This window comes from Oryctolagus cuniculus, chromosome 7 (assembly GCF_051225735.1).
Source record: "Oryctolagus cuniculus isolate XC-2025 breed Fujian yellow rabbit chromosome 7, ASM5122573v1, whole genome shotgun sequence".
Classification (NCBI taxonomy): Eukaryota; Metazoa; Chordata; class Mammalia; order Lagomorpha; family Leporidae; genus Oryctolagus; species Oryctolagus cuniculus.
In genome coordinates, this window is record NC_142873.1 from 55,206,813 (window position 1) to 55,229,971 (window position 23,159).

The window sequence follows — 23,159 nt, forward strand, 5'->3', positions numbered from 1 at the left end:
ATCATGCACTCTACAGGGATTATCTCAGTTCATCTTCAAAACAGCCCTGTGAACTAGATATTGTTACTGTCCACACTGTGAACTAGATACTGTTGCTGTCCACACTCTACAGTGTAGTCTCAGTGCCAGCTTGTGACCAGGTCAGGAATCTAGGTGTCTGATTTTAAGCCCTGTGCTCCTAACCACTGGGATATATACTCAGAGGTCATTTATTCATCTATAGGGGAATGCTGGACTTCAGCATTATGGAAGTTAACAGTGACACAATAAGTACCCATAGAATGCAACAAAAAGAGAGATAGCAAGAAGTATACTGTAAACTTTCTCTGCTTTACTATGGAATTATGACTATTGTCTATGGTGAACTTTTTTTTAAAGTTATTTTTTGCACTCAAAAGAGTCAGTCAAGGGTAAAGCAAATCCTAATGTTTCTGGAAGGAGCGAGCACTGTGCCGATGCCCAGGGGCGGCATCTAACTGACTCTCAGACAGCCCCTACTCTGCAGGATGGGCTGGCTCAGGCAACACTGAGAAGCAGCCAACCAGCCAACCACAGCCAGCAGAGGGACATTTAGAAGTCAACAGGAGAAACTGCAACCCCATCTGAAAGGGTAATTCAGTTTTCTGGGGATCTAGGAGACATAGCTGACCTCTTCTCGTCAGGTATGAGACTTGGTCACTGTCTTTGATGACAGTTGCTTCTTGCCCCTTTGAACTGGGGAAGTACTTGGGCCATCCATTCATCCTCAAGTATGCTGAGTGTCTCCAAGGAACTGGGCAAGATCATAAAGGAAGCATAAAACAGTCTTTCTTCTCAGGGAGGAAAGAGTCACAAGACAGAAGAGACTTAAACCCAAGGCTAGCATGGACAAAATAAGTACCAGAGGGCTTTGTCCCTGTCATAGGCTCTTTGAATTCCAGAAAGCAGAATGGGGTGAAAGATGAACCTGGAGCTGGGCTTGACACCCAACCAAGGGTTGGCAGGGCTGGCAGGGCTGGCCACAACCTGAGTGACTGGTTTGCAGAAGAGAAAAGCGGGGAGGGGAGGGGAGGGGAGGAGAGAAGAGGGGAGAAGGGGAGGGGAGAAGGGGAGGGGAGCTAGAGAGTTAGGGGTAGGGCAAGAGCAGTGACAAGGCTCAGAGGCAGACAGTGTCCCAGTGTTACAGGAAAATGGCAGCAGAGAAATTATTATTATCTCGGTTCTTTGTCTCACGTGGAAGAAGAATTTCCAGGTGGACAAGCAGAGAGATTTAAAAAGAAAGATTTATTAGAGTCAAAGACCTCCAGCCAGAGCAGCATGGAGGAGGGTTTCCAAGAGAGGAAAAAACATGAAGTGGTCTGTGGCAGTTTTTAGGCACAATTTTGATTGACATTCAGTTACAAGGCAGGGACAAAACCCTGCAAAAGGCCTGATTTACCATCCTTGATCCCATCTGGCTTGCTCATGATAACACAAAAAACCATCCAGAAGAGTGGGATAGGTAACTTGTTTCCACAATAAACTGTGAACTCAGGAGGATGCAGTCATCACTCCCTGGCTATTCTCATGGTAAATTTGGAGATTCAGAAGGAAGGAGGGCAGACATTTTGATTTTGTAAAGATAACCCTTTGAGGGGGGGAGCAAGCATTCTGCACTCCAAATTCCACGGGGACCACCCTGACTGCCTATTAACCAGTCTGACTCCTCACACCACCTGCCCCACTGCCCCAGCAGGGGCTCCTGTTTCCGTGGGAACTAGGCAAATGAGGAGTCAGGAGGTTCGGCACTTTCACTCCACCATTCTCCCCCACCCAGCTTCAAGATGCTTCTGGGTTGCTGCCATTCCTGGCCACCCTGGAGTGTGAAGGGACCTCGAAGATGGCAGTGATGACAGAGCTCAGCTGGGCCAGCTTGGGCCTAATCAGGGTGGAAGGTGGCAGGGTTGAAGATAAAGGTGCAGAGGAGGCAGTGGGCGGGTCTCCGCTCACATGAATTCTAGACCCATCTGTGATTGCCTGCTCTGTCCATCCATCCATAACACAGGACCATGATTGGCTGGGCTTAGTTAACCAGAGAATCAGGAAAACAGAACTGAGTTCATCTGAGATGGCACCTGCCACGCATTTGTCTTCAAGTTCATATAAAATCAGTGTGCTCATGGGAAGGGTGTGCTTCACATGCCTGGGAGAGGTACACAATTACGTCCACCTGAAAACAAACAAAACCTGGTAGTGTGTGCTGAGGAGAGGTCAGAGTTAAATTATATTTAATCCTCAGAGGTAATTCCTCATTTTCTCACTTGCTTTTTACTATTATTCTTATTTTTCTCTTAGACCATCAGTAGCGGAGCCTAATGGGCCCACATGGACCCAGGGGTCAGAGAAGCTGTGCCGTATCACTTGGGATGAACTGACAGCCATCTGGAGCAATGTTTCCAGAGTGTGGGTTGAGATCTGCTGTGTCAGAATCATGGGGTGTGGTCGTGTGGTTCAGACAAATGTGGATTCCTGAGCCCCAGCCTCGCTCGGTTCCCTACCCTGGTTGTTAGGCCTGGGAAGCCCTATTTTACCAGCGATCCCTGTGATTCTTTAAGAACCACTGTCAGAGGCTCCTGCTCTGGGCAGGTACTTGTGCTAGGGCACAAAGCCAGTGGATCTCATCATTGTTGGCTTTGAACCACAGACATGGGGACACTTAAGTTAAGGTTTTGATGGCACTGAATAGGACAGAGTGGCCTACACTAATGACAAGAAAATTCATTCAAAAACCACCGTGTCAGACAGATTGAATGCAATGCACTAAAGTTGAGCAATTTTGCAGTAAGACCGGCCTGGTTAGGCATTGCAGGCTAGCTCTGGTCGAATCATTATACAAATACGGGTGATGATGACGCCTTTCACCCTCGCCTTTCCTAGTCCCAGCGAAGCTCACGAAGGGAGAGAAAGCTGCCCCTCCACCCGCTGGTCACCAAAGACGTTCCTTGCAGCCGCCAGCTGTGCTTCTGCCCGGTGCCCTTTGCTTTAGAAGAAAGGAAGTGGTTGGGAACCAGAGGGGAAGAAAGAGAAAGAGGTGCAGGCGAGGAGGTCAGGGAGGGAAGAATGACAGCAAAGGAAGACCTCAGGGGGTTGTAACAGGAGAGGACGCAGGTCCTGGGAACAGTAGAAGGAAGACACGTGGAAGGAGAAATGAAAGAACAGAAAGGAGAGGGACTTCCAGAATGAGCTGTAGACACGGGGGCAATCCACTAGCGAGGTAAGAAATCTTAAGCCTGTCTGTCTGAAATGATGGAGCTGAAAATATGTGCTAGACCCAAATGGGAAGACAGACAAATCCCTAAGAGTGAGAAACAAAGAAGCGGCAAGGTGAGAGAAAGGAGACTGTTATAGTTCTTATTCCAAATAGCGCTGGAATTTCTTGTTGTGCAATAAGAAAACAGGAGAGAATGCAAAGGCATACAGACTGAAAAGGAAGAAATTATTTGCAGATGACCTGATTGTTTACATAGAAAATCCCAAGGACTCTAAAATAAATAAAATAGAACCTTCTTGGAACTAATAAATGAATTTAACAAGGTTTAAAGATCCAAGAGAAACATTAAGAAATCAACTGTATATCTCTCTACTAGCGATAAACATGTAGATGCTAAAATAAAAAATATAATGTTCCTTATAATTGCTGAAATAGTTCAGATATGCTGTATAAATCTAACAAAACTTGTACAAGTTTTCAGTTTTCAGAAAATTATGCAATGCTGATGAAAGAAACCAAAGGAGATTAAATAAATGGAGACCTATACCATATTCATGAATTAGAGGCCTCAATGTACTAAGTGTGTCATTCTCTCCAAGTTGACGTATAAATTGAATGCAATTCCTAGTAAGATTTTTTTTTCTGTAAATATAAGCAGGATTATTCTGAGGTTTATACAGTAATGCAAAAGCAACTAGCATAGTTAAGGCAATTTTGGAAAAGAAGAATAAAGTAGCAGAAACAGTTGGCCAGCTTTCAAGGCTCCCTATACAGCTATGCTAAAAAAACTGTGGTATCAGTAAGGGACAGACACAGAATCAATGGAATAGAACACAGAAATAGAGCCACATCAATTTGCCAATTGATTTAGGCAAAGTCGCAAAAGCAATTTAATAGGTAAAAGATGCCCTTTTCAACAAGTGATATTGGAACAGGTAGACATCTACTACTAGGAAAAAAAAAATCTCTTAATCCGCCTCACTCTTTACACAAAATTTAACTCAAAGTGGATCATGGACTTAAATGTGAAACTATAAAACTTTTTAAAATAAATCAGGGAAAATTTCAGGATCTAGGCTGGACTAAGAGTTCTTAGGCTTAACATAAAGAAACACAATCCATAAATTTAAAAAATTGGTAACTTGGATTTCTTCAAAATTAAAAACTTTTGCTCTGTGCAAACCTCCACCAAGAAGATGAAAAGAGGCTAAAGAGAGAAAATATTTATAAGCCACACATCCAAAAATGGACTAGAATTTAAATAACTCAAAATTCAATAATCAATAATAACAACTCAGTGATAAAAATGGGCAAAAGATATGAGCTGGCATTTCATAGATGAAAACCTGCATTCCATAATTATGCACATGAAACATGTTCAGCATCACTAGCCATTAGGAAAATGTAAATTGAAATAATGCCATATCACCAAATACCTATTAGGGTGACTAAAAAATAGTGACACCACCAAATACTGGAAAGGATGTGGAGAAACTGGATCACTCATCCATTCCTTATGGGCATGTAAAATAGTACAGCCACACTGGAAAAGTTGAGCAGTTTCATTAAAAACTAAACATGGAGCTAAACATGCAATTCAGCAATTGTACTCCTTAGCATTTATCCCAGAGAAATGAAGACTAACACTTAGCTCAAAAACCTATACACAAAATTTTAACCAGCTCAGCTCTCTTCATAGTAGCTGGTAACTGGGAGGAACCTAGATATCCTTCAACAAAGAGATCTTTAAAAAACATAGAGAATCCAGTTTATATTTTATTTTATTTTAAGATTTAAAAAATTGTTTATTTAAAAGAGTCACAAGGACAGGGGGAGAGACAGAGAGGTCTACCATCCACTAGTTTATTCCCACGTGGCTGCAACTAGAAGCCAGGAGCCAGGAGCTTCTTCCAGGTCTCCAATGTGGGTAGCAAGGGCCCATACACTTGGACCATCCTCTGCTGCTTTCCCAGGCACATTATCAGGGAGCTGGATCTGAAGTGGAGCAGCTGGGACTTGAACTGGTGCTCACATGGGATGGTGGCATTGCAGGCAGTGGCTTACCCACTAAGCCATAATAATGCCCCTCCAGTTTATATTTTAAAGAAAGATTTATTTATTTGAAAGGCAGAGTGACAGAGAGAGAGAGAGCTGGTTCACTCCCAAAAGCCTGCAACAACTGGGAAGGGGTAAGGCTGAAACTATAAGCCAGGAGCTTCATCTGGGTCTCCCATGTGCATGGCAGGCACCCAAGTACCTGGGTTATCATCTGCTGCATCCCAGGTGCATTAACAGGAAGCTGGATTGGGAGCACAAAGCTGTCTGAATTTGAACCAGGCACTCTGATGTGGGATGCTGTCATTGCAAGTGGCAGCTTAATCTATTGCACTTTAATACTCACCCTCAAATTTATGATAGTATCTGAGTTTGCAAGATGTTACTAATAGGAGAACCTGTTTAAAATATGCAAAGGATGTCTCTGTATTATTTCTTACAAGAATATATTAATCTACAATTATTTATTTTTTAAAGAAGATTTATGTACTTATTTGAAAGGTGGAGTTGAGAGAGAGAGAGAGAGAGAGATCCATCTTCCACCCACTGGTTCACTCCCCAGATGGCTGCAATGGCCAGGACTGGGCTAGGCCAAAGCCAGAAGCCAGGAACTCCATCTAGGTCTCCCACATGGGTGGCAGGTGCCCAAGTATTTGGGCCAGCTTCTGCAGCTTTCCCAGGTGCAGAAGCAGTAAGCTGGACCAGAAGTGGAGCAGCCAAGGCTGGAACCAGCAGTCACATTGGATGCCGGTGCCACAGGCAGTAGTTTAACCAGCTGTGCCACAATGCCACCCCCTACAATTATTTTTTAAAAGTAACTCAAGCACAATAATACTAGTATTTCATGATCTCTCTGATAACTTCTCCACCCTACTTTTGTCTGAAGCCCCCATTCATCCAAATGGCAATTGAGAATTCCCTTTGCTTGCTCACGACTGAGTTTCAGGAAGCCTATGGTGATGTCAGTCTTACACCGGTGTCTACCCTGAGCAGTCCTCAGTCCTGTGTCCACGTGGAATGCAACCACACCTTCCTTGCCTTTGGGGCTGATGTTCGCCTGACCCCATGTTCTCCCACTTCTTCCTCTGATTGGGCTGCAGGAAACTAGAGAAGGCCACCTCAGGTCTACCTGCAGGATGTGCGCAATGGTCGCCCTTCCTGTACAAGCCCGAGGAGGTGGCGGGGACTCCAGGACTATGCTTGGGTATTGGCGTCGTAGGCGCCCTTTGCCCTCTGCTCCTCATAGGTCCACCCCAGGATCACCTGCCGCTGAGATGGGCCTCGTGTCAGGTGCCCACAGGTGTTCCAGCCTCTCTGCTCCCTTCCTGATTCTCCGTTCAAATTTTATCTGCACTGAGGGCAGAAAAGGGCATATATTCTCCCACACGAGATATCTGAGTCTGTTCCTCAGGTTTTCTCTCCCTGATTCCCAGCATTCTGCTGAGTCAGCCTTCTCCGGAGGGGACGAGCATGGAGTCCCTCTGGTGCGGCTGGAGTTGGTCACAGAGTAACAGGAAGTATGGAGGAAAAGCCCCATGTCAACATATCAGCCGTGAATCCTGTGTTATTTCTGGCCATCTCTCTGCCCTCCGTCCACTTATCCTCCTATCTGTCCCTCCAGCTGGTGGCCCAGGTCCTGGAACACAAAGAGATAGGCTTTGTGATGGTGGATGCCAAGAAAGAAGCCAAACTTGCCAAGAAACTGGGTGAGTGGGATTTTTTTTAAATTTATTTATTGATTTGAAAGTCAGAGTTGCAGAGAGTAAGAGAGAGAGAGAGAGAGAAGAGAAGAGAGAGAGGTCTTCCATCCTTTTGTTCACCCCCCAAATGGTTGCAATGGCTAGAACTGAGCCCTTCTGAAGCCAGGAGCCAGGAGCTTCTTCCAGGTCTCCCATGCAGGTACAGGGGCCCACACACTTGGGTTGTCCTCCACTGCTTTCCCAGGGCATTAGCAGGGAGCTGGATGGGAAGTGGTGCAGCCAGGACTCGAACAGGTGCCCATATGGGATTGCCAACATTTCAGGCAGTGGCCTTAACTGCTAAGCCATAGTGATGGCCCTGGTGAGTGGGATTATTGAGCTACATCTGGAAGAGACAAAATGTTGTAATAAAAGTACGCTTGCATTTTTTCTTGTATGATAACTGAACTACTTTTAAGTAAATATAAAATGTCTTGAGTTCAGAGATAGTTTCACAGAAGTAAATATTGGCCTAAAGCAAATTATTTCACTGCAATCTTTCACTCGATTTTGCATCTGTGTATAGAGGACAGGGTTTCTTCCTGGAGAAATTGACACTAGGGATTCAAGCCTAATTTTCATTTCCCGAAGCAGACCAGAGGCCAGTTCTCAATCTCACCACCACGCTGATCTCTGTGAGTTAGTCTCCTCTCCCATCACCTGTCTTGAGGCTGGAGCAGACAACAAAAGATAACATTAACAGCAATGACTTGGTGTCCCAGGGGTCTGGATTTCAACCTGGGTGTTATCACCATGGATGAGAGGCAGGATTTGGGGGAGGTGTGGCTAAGTGACTGCACAGTGGCAGTTATAATCTCGTGTCACTTTGTCATGCTCAAGGGCAAGTGCACATTAAGATTCTCACCTTTGTATTCCCAAGGAGGGAGGATATAGGTGACTCCTCTGGTTTCCAAACTCCCACACACATGCACTGCCCATTTGGCGTTTTCTGCATGACCAGTGAAGAATGGCTATTAAAAAATAGCAGGAGGTTATAAAACAGGACCTTTGAAGAAAGGTTAATTGGATTCGGAGTAGTAAGCACAGGAAAAAAAAAAAAAAGATTAGTGGTGGTTCAATAAATACCTTCAGGTACATGAAAGTTATTATCTTAGAAAATTATGAACAACTGTTTCCTGCGTTATTTTCATGAAAACCAGCCCCCCCCCCTTTTTAAAAAATGTAATTAAAGGAGTCTAGTTTAGACACAAAGAACTCATGGCCCTAAAATGATAATGAGTTACTCAGAATGCCTGAGATATCTTTTCTCCTAGAGACATATTAAGAAAATTTTTTCCCCTTGAGCATGGGCTCAAAGTATGTTCAACTCTTTCCTTAGAGCCAAAAACAATTTAGTGAGTCCTGCCTCCTCCCTCGGCTGTCTGTGGATTCCTAGTCTTCTCTTTCCCACTGTTTTCATGAGAAGTTGACTTGGGGATAATTTCCAGTGAGTGTGGCTAGAGGGAGGTACAAGTGTTCCCGTCATCTGCAAGTCTGGGGAGCACATGCTGGACAGGCACCCCTAAGACTGGACCAGAGAGGGACACAGTGGGGCTTGGTACAAGCAAATAAGCTCTTCCCCAAGCTCAGCATGCAGCTGGGCCAGCTGGTTCCTGGCCATCTGAGTCGTGTGTTTCCCAGGACAGTGGCTGTATTTTGTGAATCTGATGTTACATCTTCACTCCCCTACCCCTGCCATTTACCTTAGTCTGGCCTCCATCCGCTTGTGCCAGAGCTAACACACCAGCCTCCTAACTGGTTTCAACCCAGGACAAACTCCAATAGCCGGACACTTGCTGAAGTTGAGGTCAGCCAATGCACGCTTCAAGACATTCAGTCGCTTTGCTCCTTTTGATGTACCGACAGCCAGGGGCTGTGTGCCAGGGGCGCCCCAGGTGTGCCTGGGGACAGCAGACAGCATTCCAGCCTCCTTGTCCCTGGAGGTTCCACAGAGGAATTCATTTGCAGAAAGCATTCTCCAGCTAAGAGAGGGTTTGAAAGCAATTAATCTAAGGAATGAAGGATGCCATAATGGGACAAAATGCCAGCCTCAGCTATTTAACATTCCCAGGGGTGGGCAAAGGGGGTGCAATTTCCCAGCAAGCACTTGTTAAAATAAGCAACATTACACCGTGGTCACTCTAGGTGCAAAGGTGAGATGCAGAACCTGCCCTCCTAGCACCTTTCAGCTAACAGAGTAGACGACATGTAGGATTCAGCCAGAATAGGACAGCAAGCATGTGTTCTGGCCACGTACAGTTATGGCCAATGTGTCTGAGCTCTGTGCAAGGCACCAGAATACAAAGATAGCAACGACTCACCCTCAAAAGCTTACTTTTAAAGTGCAGATGGAGCTGAGGAATGATCAGTAGTGGGATGAGCCTGGTAAGAGGGACATGACCTTCTTGGGCAAAATGAGATTCCTATGCTGACTTCTAAGGAGTGGGTGCAGTGGAGATTTCTCCAGTTTTAAGGAGCAAGGCGAACCTAAGTGCAGACAGACACTTGTTCCCTGTGACTCTTGCTTTATGCACCCCCTCGTGTCAGTGAGGGGCAAGAAGCAAAAGGGACTAGGGAGCAGTTCTCAGGAGTGTGGCTCTACCTGAGGGTAGAAGAGGTTGTGGTGGAATTAGATGGCGGAGGGACTTGAATGCAGGCTAAAGAGTCAGGTGGCAGTGGGTAGTAAAGAATCTTTGCTAAGGGGAATGACATGGGGTCAGCAGTATTCTTTGAAAACTAAAGCAGTGGAGGAGTAGAAAGTAGATTTTTTTTTCCTTAAGCTAAAATCCAGGTGAAATTGTTACTTCTTGGCCATCTCTAATTCAATGTCCCCTCTGGGAGCCCTTTAGAAGTACTGTTTCAAGGGAGTGGTCCTATGTTAATGCTGGTTGCACTAATCCTGACCCCACTGACCCCCAGTGACCCTGAGCCAGCCCTTGGCCTACATGGTGGCTCTTCCTACGTCAGTATAACATTGCCTTTGGGCCTCTTTCTTTCTTCCAGGTTTTGATGAAGAAGGAAGCCTGTATATTCTTAAGGGTGATCGCACAATTGAGTTTGATGGCGAGTTTGCGGCTGATGTCCTGGTGGAGTTTCTCTTGGACGTAAGCACTTACACTGGCTTTGTACAGTGCTGTCTGGGCTCAGATACAGGGCGAGATAAAACTCCAGACAAGGGCAGAGAAGCTAGAGAGCCTGACATGGTCTACAAAGGATTCTCAGGTTTTGCAAAGCATTAAGAAATACCCTATGAAACCCTACTGGCAAGCTGGCCCTCAAGTCACCCTGGGAGCGCTGTTTCAGTAGCCAGAGGGCCACTAATTGGGACCATGCCGTGGTAACATGCTAATTCTCTTACCAGCTGTATGTACACTGCACAGAAATTCCCTTGGCTTTGCCCTTGTTGAAGAGGACATGGAGTGTGGGAAAAGATGGAGGTAGCAAGTCACCCAAAGAGAGAGGGGTGTCCACAGTAACCTATTAGCCAGGTCCCCCCAAGTTGCCCTAGGAATAATATAAAGAAGAAGCAAGGCTAAACCTGCCCCCCCCCAATATCTCTGTCACGGATGTACCACACGCTCAGATTTATGTGCTCAGATAAACAGAGGAACAAACACCATAAAAATACTTTATCCATAGATAAATGCACACCTTCAGTAGCAACTTTGAAGTTAAATGCTTTTGAACACACTTTCTTGTATAGATAAAGAACCTACCACTGCATCTCCATACTGATAACTTCTTTGCTACCAAGTATACCCCACTGGCTATTGTTTGCTCTCTGGAGCCTCAAGAACCAGAGAGGTTAGAAGTAAGTTGAAGGCCACCTCCCACCTAAAAATGCACCCATAGTGTCTCATCGACCCACACTCACAAACCCTAAAAGAATTGAGAGACGCAACAGAATAACTGAGCATGGCCCTGGATTTACCTGCGAGGAGGAGGAGTTGGAAATGAGATTCAAACTGCTTTAAACAATGAACAGGGGGATGGACCCACATAGGTGTTAGACCAGAGTCAGGGCAAATTTTAGCCTTGATCGCATCAGAGCTCCAGCTCCGGTTTTCCCTGTGGCCCACAGGCAGTTCTGCTTTCAGTGTGGTGTCTTTGTCCTCAAGTTCATGTAAAATGGCCAGCGGCAGGGCACAGCACATTTCCTCGTTCGTATCCAAGGAGAGGGACAAACAAACCGGCTGCCCAGTGCTCTCTGAAGAGCAAAGCACTTTTTCAAAGCCATCAACAAATCTATCCTCATTGGTTCACAGTTGGGTCACTGGCTCATTCCTGAACCAAGAGTTTTATGGAAGTAGATAAAGAAGTTGCAGTATATATATACCATGGATTACTCTTCTGCTTTAAGAAAGAATTTTGTCATTTGCACTAATACGAATGGAACTAGAGGACAGTATGCTAAGTGAGATAAGCCAGGCACAGAAAGACAGATGCACATGTTCTCACTTCTACTTTACGTGGGGCCTAAAACAATGGGACTCAAAGAAGCAGAGTAGAATGGTGGGTACTGGAGGCTGAGGGTGGGAGGGGACAAGAATGTGAGGGTGATGGCCAAAGAGTATGGAAGGTCAGTTAAACAGGTGGAGCAAGGTTTCTTCTCTTTGAGATATATTGCATAACATGATGAACATGATGAATAACAATGCACTTCAAAATTGCTAGGAGTAAGTTTCAAATGCTTTCATCCTAAAAATGATAAATATTTGAGCTGATGGATATGTTAACTATCTTGATTTTATTATGCCCCATTGTATTTGTTAATTATAATATCACTTTATCCCATAAATACATACTACTATAATTTATCAATTTATAATTAGAATTAAATTCTTTTTTAAAAATTTAAATACATTATTTTAAAACCTGGAATAGAATTGCCCCCAGACAAATTGTCCCACCTCTTGAATTAAGAACAATTCCTCAAAAAGTATTGCTGCCCTGTTCTCTGGAGGGAGGCGGGCTGGGTGCTTGAAGTACCAGCTACACATTCTGTGACCGCGTCCCTCCAAAGCACTCCGTTTCCCCACCGGGGAAGGGAGCACGTAGCTGAACATCCTTCTGTGTGCGCGTGTGTGTGGCTTTCCAGCTGATTGAAGACCCCGTGGAGATCATCAACAGCAAGCTGGAAGTGCAGGCCTTTGAGCGCATCGAGGACCACATCAAACTCATCGGCTTTTTCAAGAGCGCGGACTCAGAATGTAAGTCGCCTGGCCACTCCCACCTGTCAGTCTCGAGGCTGGGTTCCCGGCAGTGTGCATTAGGCTCTCCTCAAAGACGATGGCTCTTCAGCATCTCTTTTGCGGGGGAGAATAGAAGTTACCATCTTCCCGTGCTCTCTGCAGTGAGATACAAATGCACACTTTGCAAAACAGCCACCAGAGGAGCTGAAAGACCATCAGGGTTGGGCCACTTTGTCAGGCCTTGGGTGGGGGGAGTGTTTCAGAGCAGAGAGAAAAGGCCTTCCTGCACAGCCCTCACTGCCCTCTTCTGGTGGGATTCTCCTCTCCAGGGAGACACGCTGGGGGCCGCCTCCCTGACCCTGGCAGCCCCTGCTGTCACCAGCTGCGGTGCTTCTCGGTTGATTGGAAAGCACTGGAGGAAGATCTGGGCCGGAATGGCCTTAGCAACTGCTACTGAGTGTGAAAAACGGCTCAGTAGGCTAATCCTCCGCCTAGCGGCGCTGGCACACCAGGTTCTAGTCCCGGTCGGAGCGCCGGATTCTGTCCCAGTTGCCCCTCTTCCAGGCTAGCTCTCTGCTGTGGCCCGGGAGTGCAGTGGAGGATGACCCAAGTCCTTGGGCCCTGCACCCCATGGGAGACCAGGATAAGTACCTGGCTCCTGCCTTCAGATCAGCGCGGTGCGCTGGCCGCAGCAGCCATTGGAGGGCGAACCAACGGCAAAAGGAAGACCTTTCTCTCTGTCTCTCTCTCTCACTGTCCACTCTGCCTGTCAAAAAAAGAAAAAAAGAAAAAAGAAAAACGGCGGGCCAAGCCCATCGCTGACCCCAAGGCTGCCTGCCTTTGGGAAGCCACACCCAAGGGCATGTTCCCTGTGAGTTTTGTAGCCAGATTTTGGGTGGGCACAGGGGCCTCTCACAGCATCACCGTGGCCCATGAAGGGATGAGAGCATGATGGGTGGACGTAGGAAGGAGCAGGGAGCAAGAGCCAGGAAGGCCCATTACCTGGGCACATTTGTAAAAACTGCTTCGGCAGCCCGGGCCCAGGAGTTGAGCCTGGGAGAGAGGGAAAGCGTTGGAGGGGGCTGGCATAACTGTGACATGGAATCTCATGTGTAGGAGGGACAAACGTGGGCTGCTTGTGACTATTTCTGGAAATCCCCAAATATTTTGAAGTTATTTACAAAACCATGCCTTTACCCAATAGCCAGTCTGTCCAGAGGCCTCCTTTGTCACCTCATCAGTAGCCCACGTTTCTTCTCTCTTCCATGCCCCAGTTTAGATCTCTTCCCATTTGCTCCCTCGAAGCCTCCACTGGCCGTGCTCACCGTGGACGTGCTGGGGGAGCTGGCGGGCCCGGAGTTCTGCCCCAGCTCTTCCGTAGGCGACTTACAACCGCACTGACTGCCTCAGGGGGCTCCTCCTGCCCCTCTGCTTTCTCCTCTCTGTGTCCTTTCCTTCTACTTCCCTTCCCCCTTCCCTGCCCCTTCCTCTCACACTGTTCTCACCCTTGTGTTCTCTCTCCTCTCCTGCTAAAGTCAGGGGCAGGTGAGGATGGAGGCGGGGCAAGCTGAGGAGGCGGAGCACAGCTTCCAGTGTCTTCCTTCCGCTGCCTGGTACTAGCGGTCTTCACTCCCTGTAATGAGCGCCACCGCGTGCCAGGGCCCGCGCTGGGAGCTGGATGGTCACCTGAATTTCCGTCTCACAAGCCCCTGAGTGGCTGTCATTATTATCTGCACTTTAGTGATGATGAAAAGGATGGGGCGGAAAGGCTTGATGAGCCCACACAGTATCACGGCGAGTGGAGCCAAGATTGAAAGCCCAGGAATCTGACTTTCGAGTTCAAACAGTTAACTGCTGGGCTGTACTTCTAAGACTTTGCAAATTTTGTCAGGTCCCCAGCACGTATAAAATATAATAGTGCTTTATAGTAGGGACTTGGGCTTAGTGGAAAAAAATTTACTTTCTTTATATTATACAATAATACAATACACAATAATAGGAAATATATCACATGTTTCACTTTCAAGATTTCAAATGAGAATCTTGTGCTGGCTTCGAGAATAAATTTTTGATACTAGATTTTGGGTTTAAAATAGCAACATTTAATTCCTGATCAAAATTCTTTTTTTAAGTTTTAATTTATATATTTGAAAAAGTTAGAGAGAGAGACAGACAAACAGACAGGGAGAGAGACAGACACAGAGAGAGAGAGAGCTGTTCCATCTGCTGATTCACTCCCCAAGTGGTTGCAACAGGAGCAGGAGCCTGGAGCCAGGAGCCTCATCTGGATCTCCCATATAGGTGCAGGGACCCAAGCACTTGAGCCATCCTTCACTGCCTTCTCATGTGCATTAGCAGGGAGCTGGACCAGAAGTAGAGCAGCCAGGACTGGAACCGGAACCCACAGGGGGTGCTGGCGTCTCAGGTGGCCCCCTCTTTGAATTCTTGACAGTCATCATTGAAAGAGACTTCCACATAAGGATGGTGGCAAGTGGATGGACAGCACTGGCTGATTTTTATTTGTTAAATGAACATTCTTTTCTTGCCTCTGGATGTAATTAAGATAATTCTGTCTGTAAGTTGTCTTTCGAGATTGTTAACATTCTTTTAAAAAAAAAATTTATTTATTTATTTAAAAGGCAGAGTTAGAGCGAGAGTGAGAAAAAGAAAGAGAGAGCTTCCATCTGCTGGTTCACTCCCCAAGTGGCCGCAATGGCTGGAGCTGGACTGATCTGAAGCCAGGAGCCAGGAGCTTCCTCTGGGTCTCCCACATGGGTGCAGGGCCCAATCTCTTTGCCATCTTCTGCTGCCTGCCTCGCCAGGTGCATTAGCAGGGAGCTGGATCAGAAGTGGAGCAGTGGGTACTCAAACGCAAAAAATATGGGATGCTGACACTGCAGGTGGCAGCTTTACCTGCTAAGCCACAGTGGTGGCCCCAGGAGCATTCTTTCAATATGATAATTCTTATTTTTCTCTTCATTGACAGATATGATGTTCATATTTCTTGTGATAATATGAATGGTTTGCAAATCAAACTGAACATTTTCATATTACGTATTCCAAAAATTATAATGAAACTTTCCCATAGGAATACACAGATAGAGTTCTACTGGTCTTACTGCTTATTCTTCAGATCTAAATAATACAATTACTAGTAAGCCATTTCAGCCTTTTTTCAAGGTTGAAGTTTTTCTCTCAGACTAGTAACGTTCATCAGCATACTATCTCACAAGGACCATGCAGCTTTCAATTAAGCTCATTCAGGTGCTCAGCAGGGTCCAGCGTTTTTTGAAATCAATAATTATATTTCAAACTTTTTTCTAAGTGAGGATAATTTACAATTTAGTTTTCAATCCATGTGTTAGTTGATAAGCCCTTAATAAAACTCTCCTTGTTCAGGTAATCTGAGAGAAGTCTTTTGACCTGATTTCTTCACTGCAAACTAAACAGAGCAGGCTGATGCCGGCTTAGATGTTAAAGTCACCTGTTTTGTTTTATTTACTTAGTTTCGATATTAAGGCATATTTTTATCTTTCAGAGTGAGGTTAGGTAACAATTTAAATAATTATCAGGATGTAGAAATGAACATCTGTTCTGGTAAAATATTTCTGCTGAAAAGTGGCTATCTAAGAAATATTTTGCATGTAATAAATATATTTTATGTTTAGGTTCAGACACCATGTTGAGAGCAGAAAAGCTGATTTCTTAACCAATAAATAAACTACATTCAATACAACAGGTGTTTATATTTGAAGTATGATGTATTCGTAAGTGTTTTTCTTTACATAGCACCCAAACTTCCAAACTGTCCAGAAAGTACGTCCTAAAATAAAACTCATACCATAAGTCATAAAAATAAAGGCCAAGAAAAAACTATTTAAGACAAAATTTACAGTTCATATTCCTAATTTACCATTCAATAAAATATCAATATCCAATGTATTAAAAGTAAATGAAGTGTATATATGGCATCTGCTAGTGCTGGAAATATGAAATATAGATTCTTAAAGTCACTCTTTGTGACAGTGTTTAAAATATTGCATCTCTGGTGGCAAACCTGAACATTATTTAGATTTTCTTCCCTAGTTGTCACACTTCCAGGTCCTCCCCATCCTTCTTCATCCAGTGCTTGCTTGCTCTCTCTTTCCATATACATAAAACTTTGCGAGTGTGTATATATGCATATATGTATATATATTAACTACACTCTCTTATATTCCAAGTGTAAACCTTGACAATATTCCTTGGTAAACAGGGAAATCTCAGAATGGCCCTAGCCTGCAGCTTTGCTCCCCAAGTGGGGCACAGGCTAAATAATAGGGACAAACAGCAATCAGTGGTCCCTGTAGATACAGTCGGACTGCTCCTGAGAGTCCATAACTGAGAATTCGCTGATGCAATCCTGAAGAAAATTCCAGCAGATTTTACAGACACATATCAGAGAATAAATCTTTGGTGGATATTGTTTCTATTTATTTCTGCCAAGGCGACTGAATACCTGAACGCCTTCTCATCAGAGGGTTAGCACAGATGGCAATTTCTTTTTCCTATTTCTCTCTTTCTTATGTTTTCTTTTTTTTTTTTTGACAGATGTGCTTTTTGGTCTTCCTCCTCCTCATCTGATAGAATCTGAATGCCTGGTGCTTCAAGATCTCTTTCCATTTTCTAAATATTTATTTGCTGTAGAATTTATTTTCTCTCTCAGTTCTGTTTGCCTCCTCTTGGCCTCGTGCTTGCTTTCTGTAGGAAGTGATGATCTCTCTGAGTGATTTGCATTTAAGCTTTCTGCCGATACATATGTGACCGCAGGGACATGATTTAATGCAACAGGAACCTGCTGGCCACACTCGGCCAGACGTGCCCCTCTCCCTCGACGGCAGCGGAGGTCGCCGTCAAGTCACCTTGTTTGCAATAGCCTTTTGTGTGCTGTGGAGGTGCAGCGCTTTTCTGTGAGTAAATTCTACTGGAGTCTCAGGACAGCCAGAAGGAGCTCAGGGTGGAGTTGTTACACCTTCTTGTCCTTCCATCAGTTAGTACGTGAACGTGGGCAATGGTTCCAAAATCTGTTTTGATGGGTTTGCCTGCTTATTTGAATTTTTCTTATTTATTTATTTTTATTTTTATTTATTTATTTATTTTTTTAACAGGCAGAGTGGACAGTGAGAGAGAGAGACAGAGAGAAAGGTCTTCCTTTGCCTTTGGTTCACCCTCCAACGGCCGCCGCAGCCGGCGCGCTGCGGCCGGCGCACCGCGCTGATCCGATGGCAGGAGCCAGGAGCCAGGTGCTTCTCCTGGTCTCCCATGCGGGTGCAGGGCCCAAGCACCTGGGCCATCCTCCACTGCACTCCCTGGCCACAGCAGAGAGCTGGCCTGGAAGAGGGGCAACCGGGACAGAATCCGGCGCCCCAACCGGGACTAGAACCCGGTGTGCCGGCGCCGCTAGGCGGAGGATTGGCCTAGTGAGCCGCGGCGCCGGCCCTTATTTGAATTTTTCATCCCCAACAAATTGGTTTGGTTCCTCTTTGAAAGAAACTGCTTTTGGTCCAAATATTTCTCTTCAGGGTTTAACTGATGCTACTAACCACACCAGTTACTGAAGTTCAATGTGCTGAGATCCAGTATGAACAGTCCTGAGGGGTGGGGAGGAGAGCGGAGGGAATGCCACGGTGAGTCTTTAGCCAGCTGCAGGTTGGGGGCTGAATGGTCAAGAGTCTAAGTTAGAAGTAGAAAGAGTTATCAAGGTAACTGGGGGGTGGGGCTTGGAGCAGTGCTGTGGAGTAGTAGGTTAAGCATCCACCTGCAGTGCCGGCATCCCATATGGGCACCAGTTTGAGTCCCGGCTGCTCCACTTCCAATCCAGCTCCCTGCTGATAGCCTGGAAAAGCAGAGGAAGAGGGGAGAACCGAAATAAGCTCTTGGTTCAGCTCTGGCTTTTTGTGGCCATTTGGGGAGTGAACCAGCAGATGGGAGACCTCTCTGTCTGGCTCTCCCTCTCTATGTAACTATGCCTCTCTAGTAAATAAATAAATCTTAAAAACAAAAAAGGTAATGGGAGTCAGAGTGGGAGGTAGCATTATTAAAGCAGGACACAGGACAGGGGAAACCTAGAGCGACCTGAGGTCTAGCAGAGTAGAAGCAAGAGCAGGCAGACACCTGGAAGACCACTGCTGTTTGGGTGAGGCTTGAAGCTCACGCTTTGAACCACTGACCTGGGGATCCCCCTGCCCCATCCTTTTTCTTAGAAGTAGTGAAGACAAGCTCTCCACAAGGAGCAGGGCTGCCAGCTCTTCTTCCTGTCAGGGGAGGAGTTCTTGGAGGTAGGGAGGGCTAACCATGGAGGTGGGGACTGGGAAAGAGAGAGCAAGGGATTCTGATGGAGCCCACGGCTGCTTTAGGCTGGCTGGGGCAACCCTCTAGCCTCTCCACTCCCTCACCTCCTTTCCATGTTCATTCTTCAAATACTCCCAACCCTCTTCTCCCCTCTGCTCACCCTTCTACCCCAACTCTACAACCAAGCTGCAGGATGTCTTTTTCACACTCCCCACCCCTTTTTTGAGGATGCATTTGTGTGAGTGTGTATCAGCAGATAAAAATATTCTTGTAAATTTTCAGCCTTTGTCTCAAGTGTTTGCAGCACTCACCTCTGTTAGAGCAAGCATTGCAGTGCACGGTGAGTCTTTTAGGGATCCGTAGCCATCTCTAGGCTTAGAGTGTTTGGAGATCAGTTTTTTTGTTTTTTTTTTTTCAGTCATCTCAGTAATCCCTGAGTCAGTGATGTTCCAAGAATAAATTTTACTAGGCTCTTAGAAACTTCTGCATAGTCCCAGAATTCTTACAAAAGCTTTATACTCATACTTGTGGTAGTTAAGGAATGTGGAATTTCATGAAATGGCAAGAAATTAATCTCAAGAATAAATCATGGGCTCATTATTCTCAGGACTATAGAATTTATTGGGAAAAATCACCACCACCATCCCCTCCAATCTAAGGCTTGAATGTGAGCATCTTTGCCAGATACCTGCCTAGGCATACCAAGACACAGCATTCCCAGGCCTACATGGTCTCATACCTACTAAACAGATGGAAGGTTGGGGCCAGAGTCAAGGACAGGCTTGAGTCGATTTCAGTAGTTCTCTCAAGGGATCAGATCTGAAAGAGAAAGGGAGAGAGGGAGAGAGGACAAACTAGGATTCACCCATGAAGGTAAGTCCTTCTAAGAAGTTTAAAATACTCCTTGATTGAGGATACTTTACACAGTAAGGTGAATGTCCTGCTTAGGGTTCATTTCTAGAGAAATCTTTGCTGCCACTAGGGGGCACTATTATAAGTAGAAGTGAGTTGGAATGAAAGCAGTTTTGCCCCACCCCCCGCCCCCTTTGCTCCCTCCATTTTCTCTGTTTCCTGCTCTCCTCCTCTGCCCTCCCCACCCCTGTGGTGCCGAGGTCTGCGCCTGGGCTGTTGAATGCCAGCCCATTCCACCTCCATGGGATTAGATGGTATCACAATTATCTGTCTACATCATATCTACGAAGTAGTAACCCGACCTCCACTGACTGGCTTTCCACTCTCTCTACATCACTTAAAAAGATGATTGTTCGGTGTGCATCTGGGCCATGTCTCTCCCTTTCATCTTGTTTTAGATTACAAGGCTTTTGAAGAAGCAGCGGAACACTTCCAGCCCTACATCAAATTCTTTGCCACCTTCGACAAAGGGGTAAGTACCTATGAAACCCCAAGCCGAACATTTTTCTCAGCATGCAGGATTAAACTTGGAACTTCCCAATTTTTCTTTCTTTTCTTTGATCTACATTCACCATCCTCACTTGCCCCTTTCTCTGGAACTGCTGAAAGTATGCTGATGAATCACTTACACACGAGTACGAAGATGGCTAATCTGAGGACGTAAGGGTCTTTCTAACAGAAAGTGATGAGTCACCTCTTATCTTGCTGTGTGCTGAGAATGGGGAGCTGTGAGCCCACAGTGTGCTTGGGCCCTGAGTCATGCATTCTTTTTTCTCAAGAGATACCTTTGCCCTTCCTGGGGGTGGCTACTTCCCCTTCCACCGCATGACCCTCTGCTGCCCTGGCACTATAGAAAGGTGCCAGGTTTCCAGGAGATTTCACTAAAGTGCACATTTAAAATCCAATTACTCTTTATGTTCTGAATGTGGCAAGCAATTTCATAAGCCAAAGAACAGGATAGGCAGAGAGACCCTGCAGCAATGCATAATTCATTTGAAGTCTTTGGCGTCAGAGTACTGTACTCTGGCTCCTGTTACTACTACGATGGCTCTTCTTTTACGGAGTGCTTTTCCTACGTTGGGTACAATTTGATATATTGCATCTTTGTTATCTATAATCCTTTAAACAACTTTGTAAGGTAAGAACTCCCATTTCTCAGAGAGAAAGTAGATTTGGAAAATTTGGAATAATATCCAAGGTCTTCCGTAAATCAAAGATAGCATTGAGGTCCCGATATAGGACATTTAGCCCAAATCTGTGCACTTCCCTCTATACCATACCATTGCATAGAAGACCTGCTGTTGAGATTTAGAGCACACACACATTACACACAGAAATGCACACCCCACTGAAACCCCTAAATGATCATCTTTTCCAGAAACAAATGAATCTACCCTTGATCAAATTAAAGTGCAAATTAATCAGAGAGTGGGCTATTGAAGAGTAAGGCAGTGGTGTGCAGGGCGCCTGGGCTGCTAGACTGTGATGAAGTCACGTGTTCTGTGAAAAATGAGAGGAAGCCATGGGTGCTGATGCAGAGCCAGGGCATGATGGAAAGACATCCTGAACCCCTCCTGTGGACATAGCCTGTGTTTTCAAGCCTAAACCCGAAGCAAGGTCTATAAGCTCAGTACCATAAGCTAACCTTGCAAGTTGACCCTAGTTGGCTGGATTAGAATTGGGAGAGATTTTGAGCAAAAGTGTGGGACAGAACAACAGCGATCACCTACCAAAAGATAGTCGTGGCCAACCACGAAGTGTTCTGTGTTGAGAGGGCTCCACAGGGTTTCTCACTTCATCCTCTCAACACTCCTGTAGGAGAGGAATTAGCATTCTCATTCCGCAGAGAAATGAAGTGACTTGCCCGCAGTCACACAGGTAATGATTAGTGAATCTTGGTGTAATTGCAGGTCAGCCTGACTTCAAAGTCAATGCTGTGTGCTACCGTGCTCCAGAACAAGAAGCAATTTGGTAAAATGCAACAAATGTTAGCCAGCTGTGATTACTGTCGCTAGTAAACAGGCAGTCATCTAAGCCCAGGAGGAGGGGAGGTCGGGATAGGATATTATTTAAAAAGAGAGATACAGAGAAGCCTTAGTTCTCAGAAGGGATGTCCAACTCTGAGTTCAGTAGTATCTGGAGTGCCTCCCAATCCAACCACGTGGTCATGCCTTCATTTGTGTGGACCTATTCAGCTTTTGATAGCATGGTCCATTTTTTTAAAAAAAGATTTCTTTCTGAAAATCAGAGTTACAGAAAGAGAGAGAAATAGAGAGAGAGAAAGAAAGAGTGGGAGAGAGAGAGAGAGAACAAGCTTCAGTCACTGGCTCATTCCCCAGGTGGCCACAATGGCTGGGGTTGGGCCAGGCTGAAGCCAGCAGTCAGATGCTTCATCTGGGTCTCCCCAAGTTGGTGCAAGGGCCCAAACACTTGGATAATCTTCTGCCGCATTTCCCAGGTCATTAGCAGGAAGCTGGATTGGAAATGGTGCAGTCAGGACATGAACTGGCATCCATGTGGGATGCTGGAATAGCACGCAGCAGCTTAACCTGCTACGCCACAGCACCATACCCAGCATAATCCATTCTTATGTAACTGCAGTGCCCATGAACCAGGTCTGTTCCTAGAACATGACCTTGGCTACCGTAGGCCACCATTACCACCACCACCACACACACACACACACATGCACACCCTCCTGCTTGCCTTAACAGTCATTCTAATGAGCTCCTTCTGGTCTTCAGGGAGCCTGAATGAGAGCAGACTGCAGTGAAGGGGGTTGGTGGCAAATGTATGGGAACGCTTATCAAAGGAATGGAAACAGCTCAGTAAAACGTGTGCAGCATCAATGCAGGGTCTGTAGACACGTGTGCAGGGCTGGCATTGCGGCACAGCGGGGTAAGCTACCACCTGCAATGCCAGCATCCCATACAAGAGCCAGTTTGCAACACAGCTGCTCCGTTTCTGATCCACTCCCTGCTAACGCACCTGGGAAAGCAGAGGAAGACAGTACAAGTGCTGGGGCCCTTGAACCCATGTGGGAGACCAGGATGGAGTTTTAAGTTACTGACCTGGGCTTGGCTCAGTACCAGCCATTATAGCCGTTTGAGGAGTAAAGCAACAGATGGAAGATTGCTTCTCTCTCTCTCTCCCTCCCTCCCTCCCTTCCTCCCTCTAACTCTACCTACTTTTAAATAAATAAACAAATATTTTTTTTAAGAAACACCAGGAACATGTGCATGCTTCCTTATTTACACTGTCAGGGAGGAGTTACCTTTTGAATAAGAAGTGTAAAATGGTTCTTATCTCAATCAAGAGAGGATTCAATGAAGTGTGAAATCTAAAACCCTTGGCAACAGCGCCTAGCACACCATAGGCTCCCCGTGTGCTTCTTCTCATCACTGTTTCTATTCCTTCACTTGCCATTTCAGAGCAGCACAGTTTCCTGAGTCTAGAGCATACAGTAACAGCACGAACAACCAGAATCCAATGTCATTCTCAAGTCTGTTCTACTGCAGGTCCAGCTTTGCAGAAAACGGCGAGTGAACCCAGGCACTGGGTGTGTGTTTGCTGCTCCCTGTCCCCAGTTCCCTGCCTCGTCACTCCATCGACACCACGCCCTGCCTAAGAGAAGAGAGGGGAAAAGAATAAGAAAAATTCCACACCCACCTCTCTTAAAACAAAACTAATATGAGAGCAACG

At 45.8% G+C, this 23,159-nt stretch overlaps 1 protein-coding gene across 1 annotated transcript in view; it reads left to right on the forward strand.

The window, feature by feature from the left end:
* The window catches only part of CASQ2 (calsequestrin 2), a 71,682-nt gene that overhangs the window by 20,245 nt on the left and 28,278 nt on the right, over positions 1–23,159 (forward strand). The window contains 4 exon segments of the mRNA NM_001101691.1: positions 6,906–6,990; positions 10,027–10,127; positions 12,122–12,233; positions 19,856–19,929. Of these exon segments, the coding sequence (NP_001095161.1) occupies positions 6,906–6,990; positions 10,027–10,127; positions 12,122–12,233; positions 19,856–19,929 (372 nt within the window).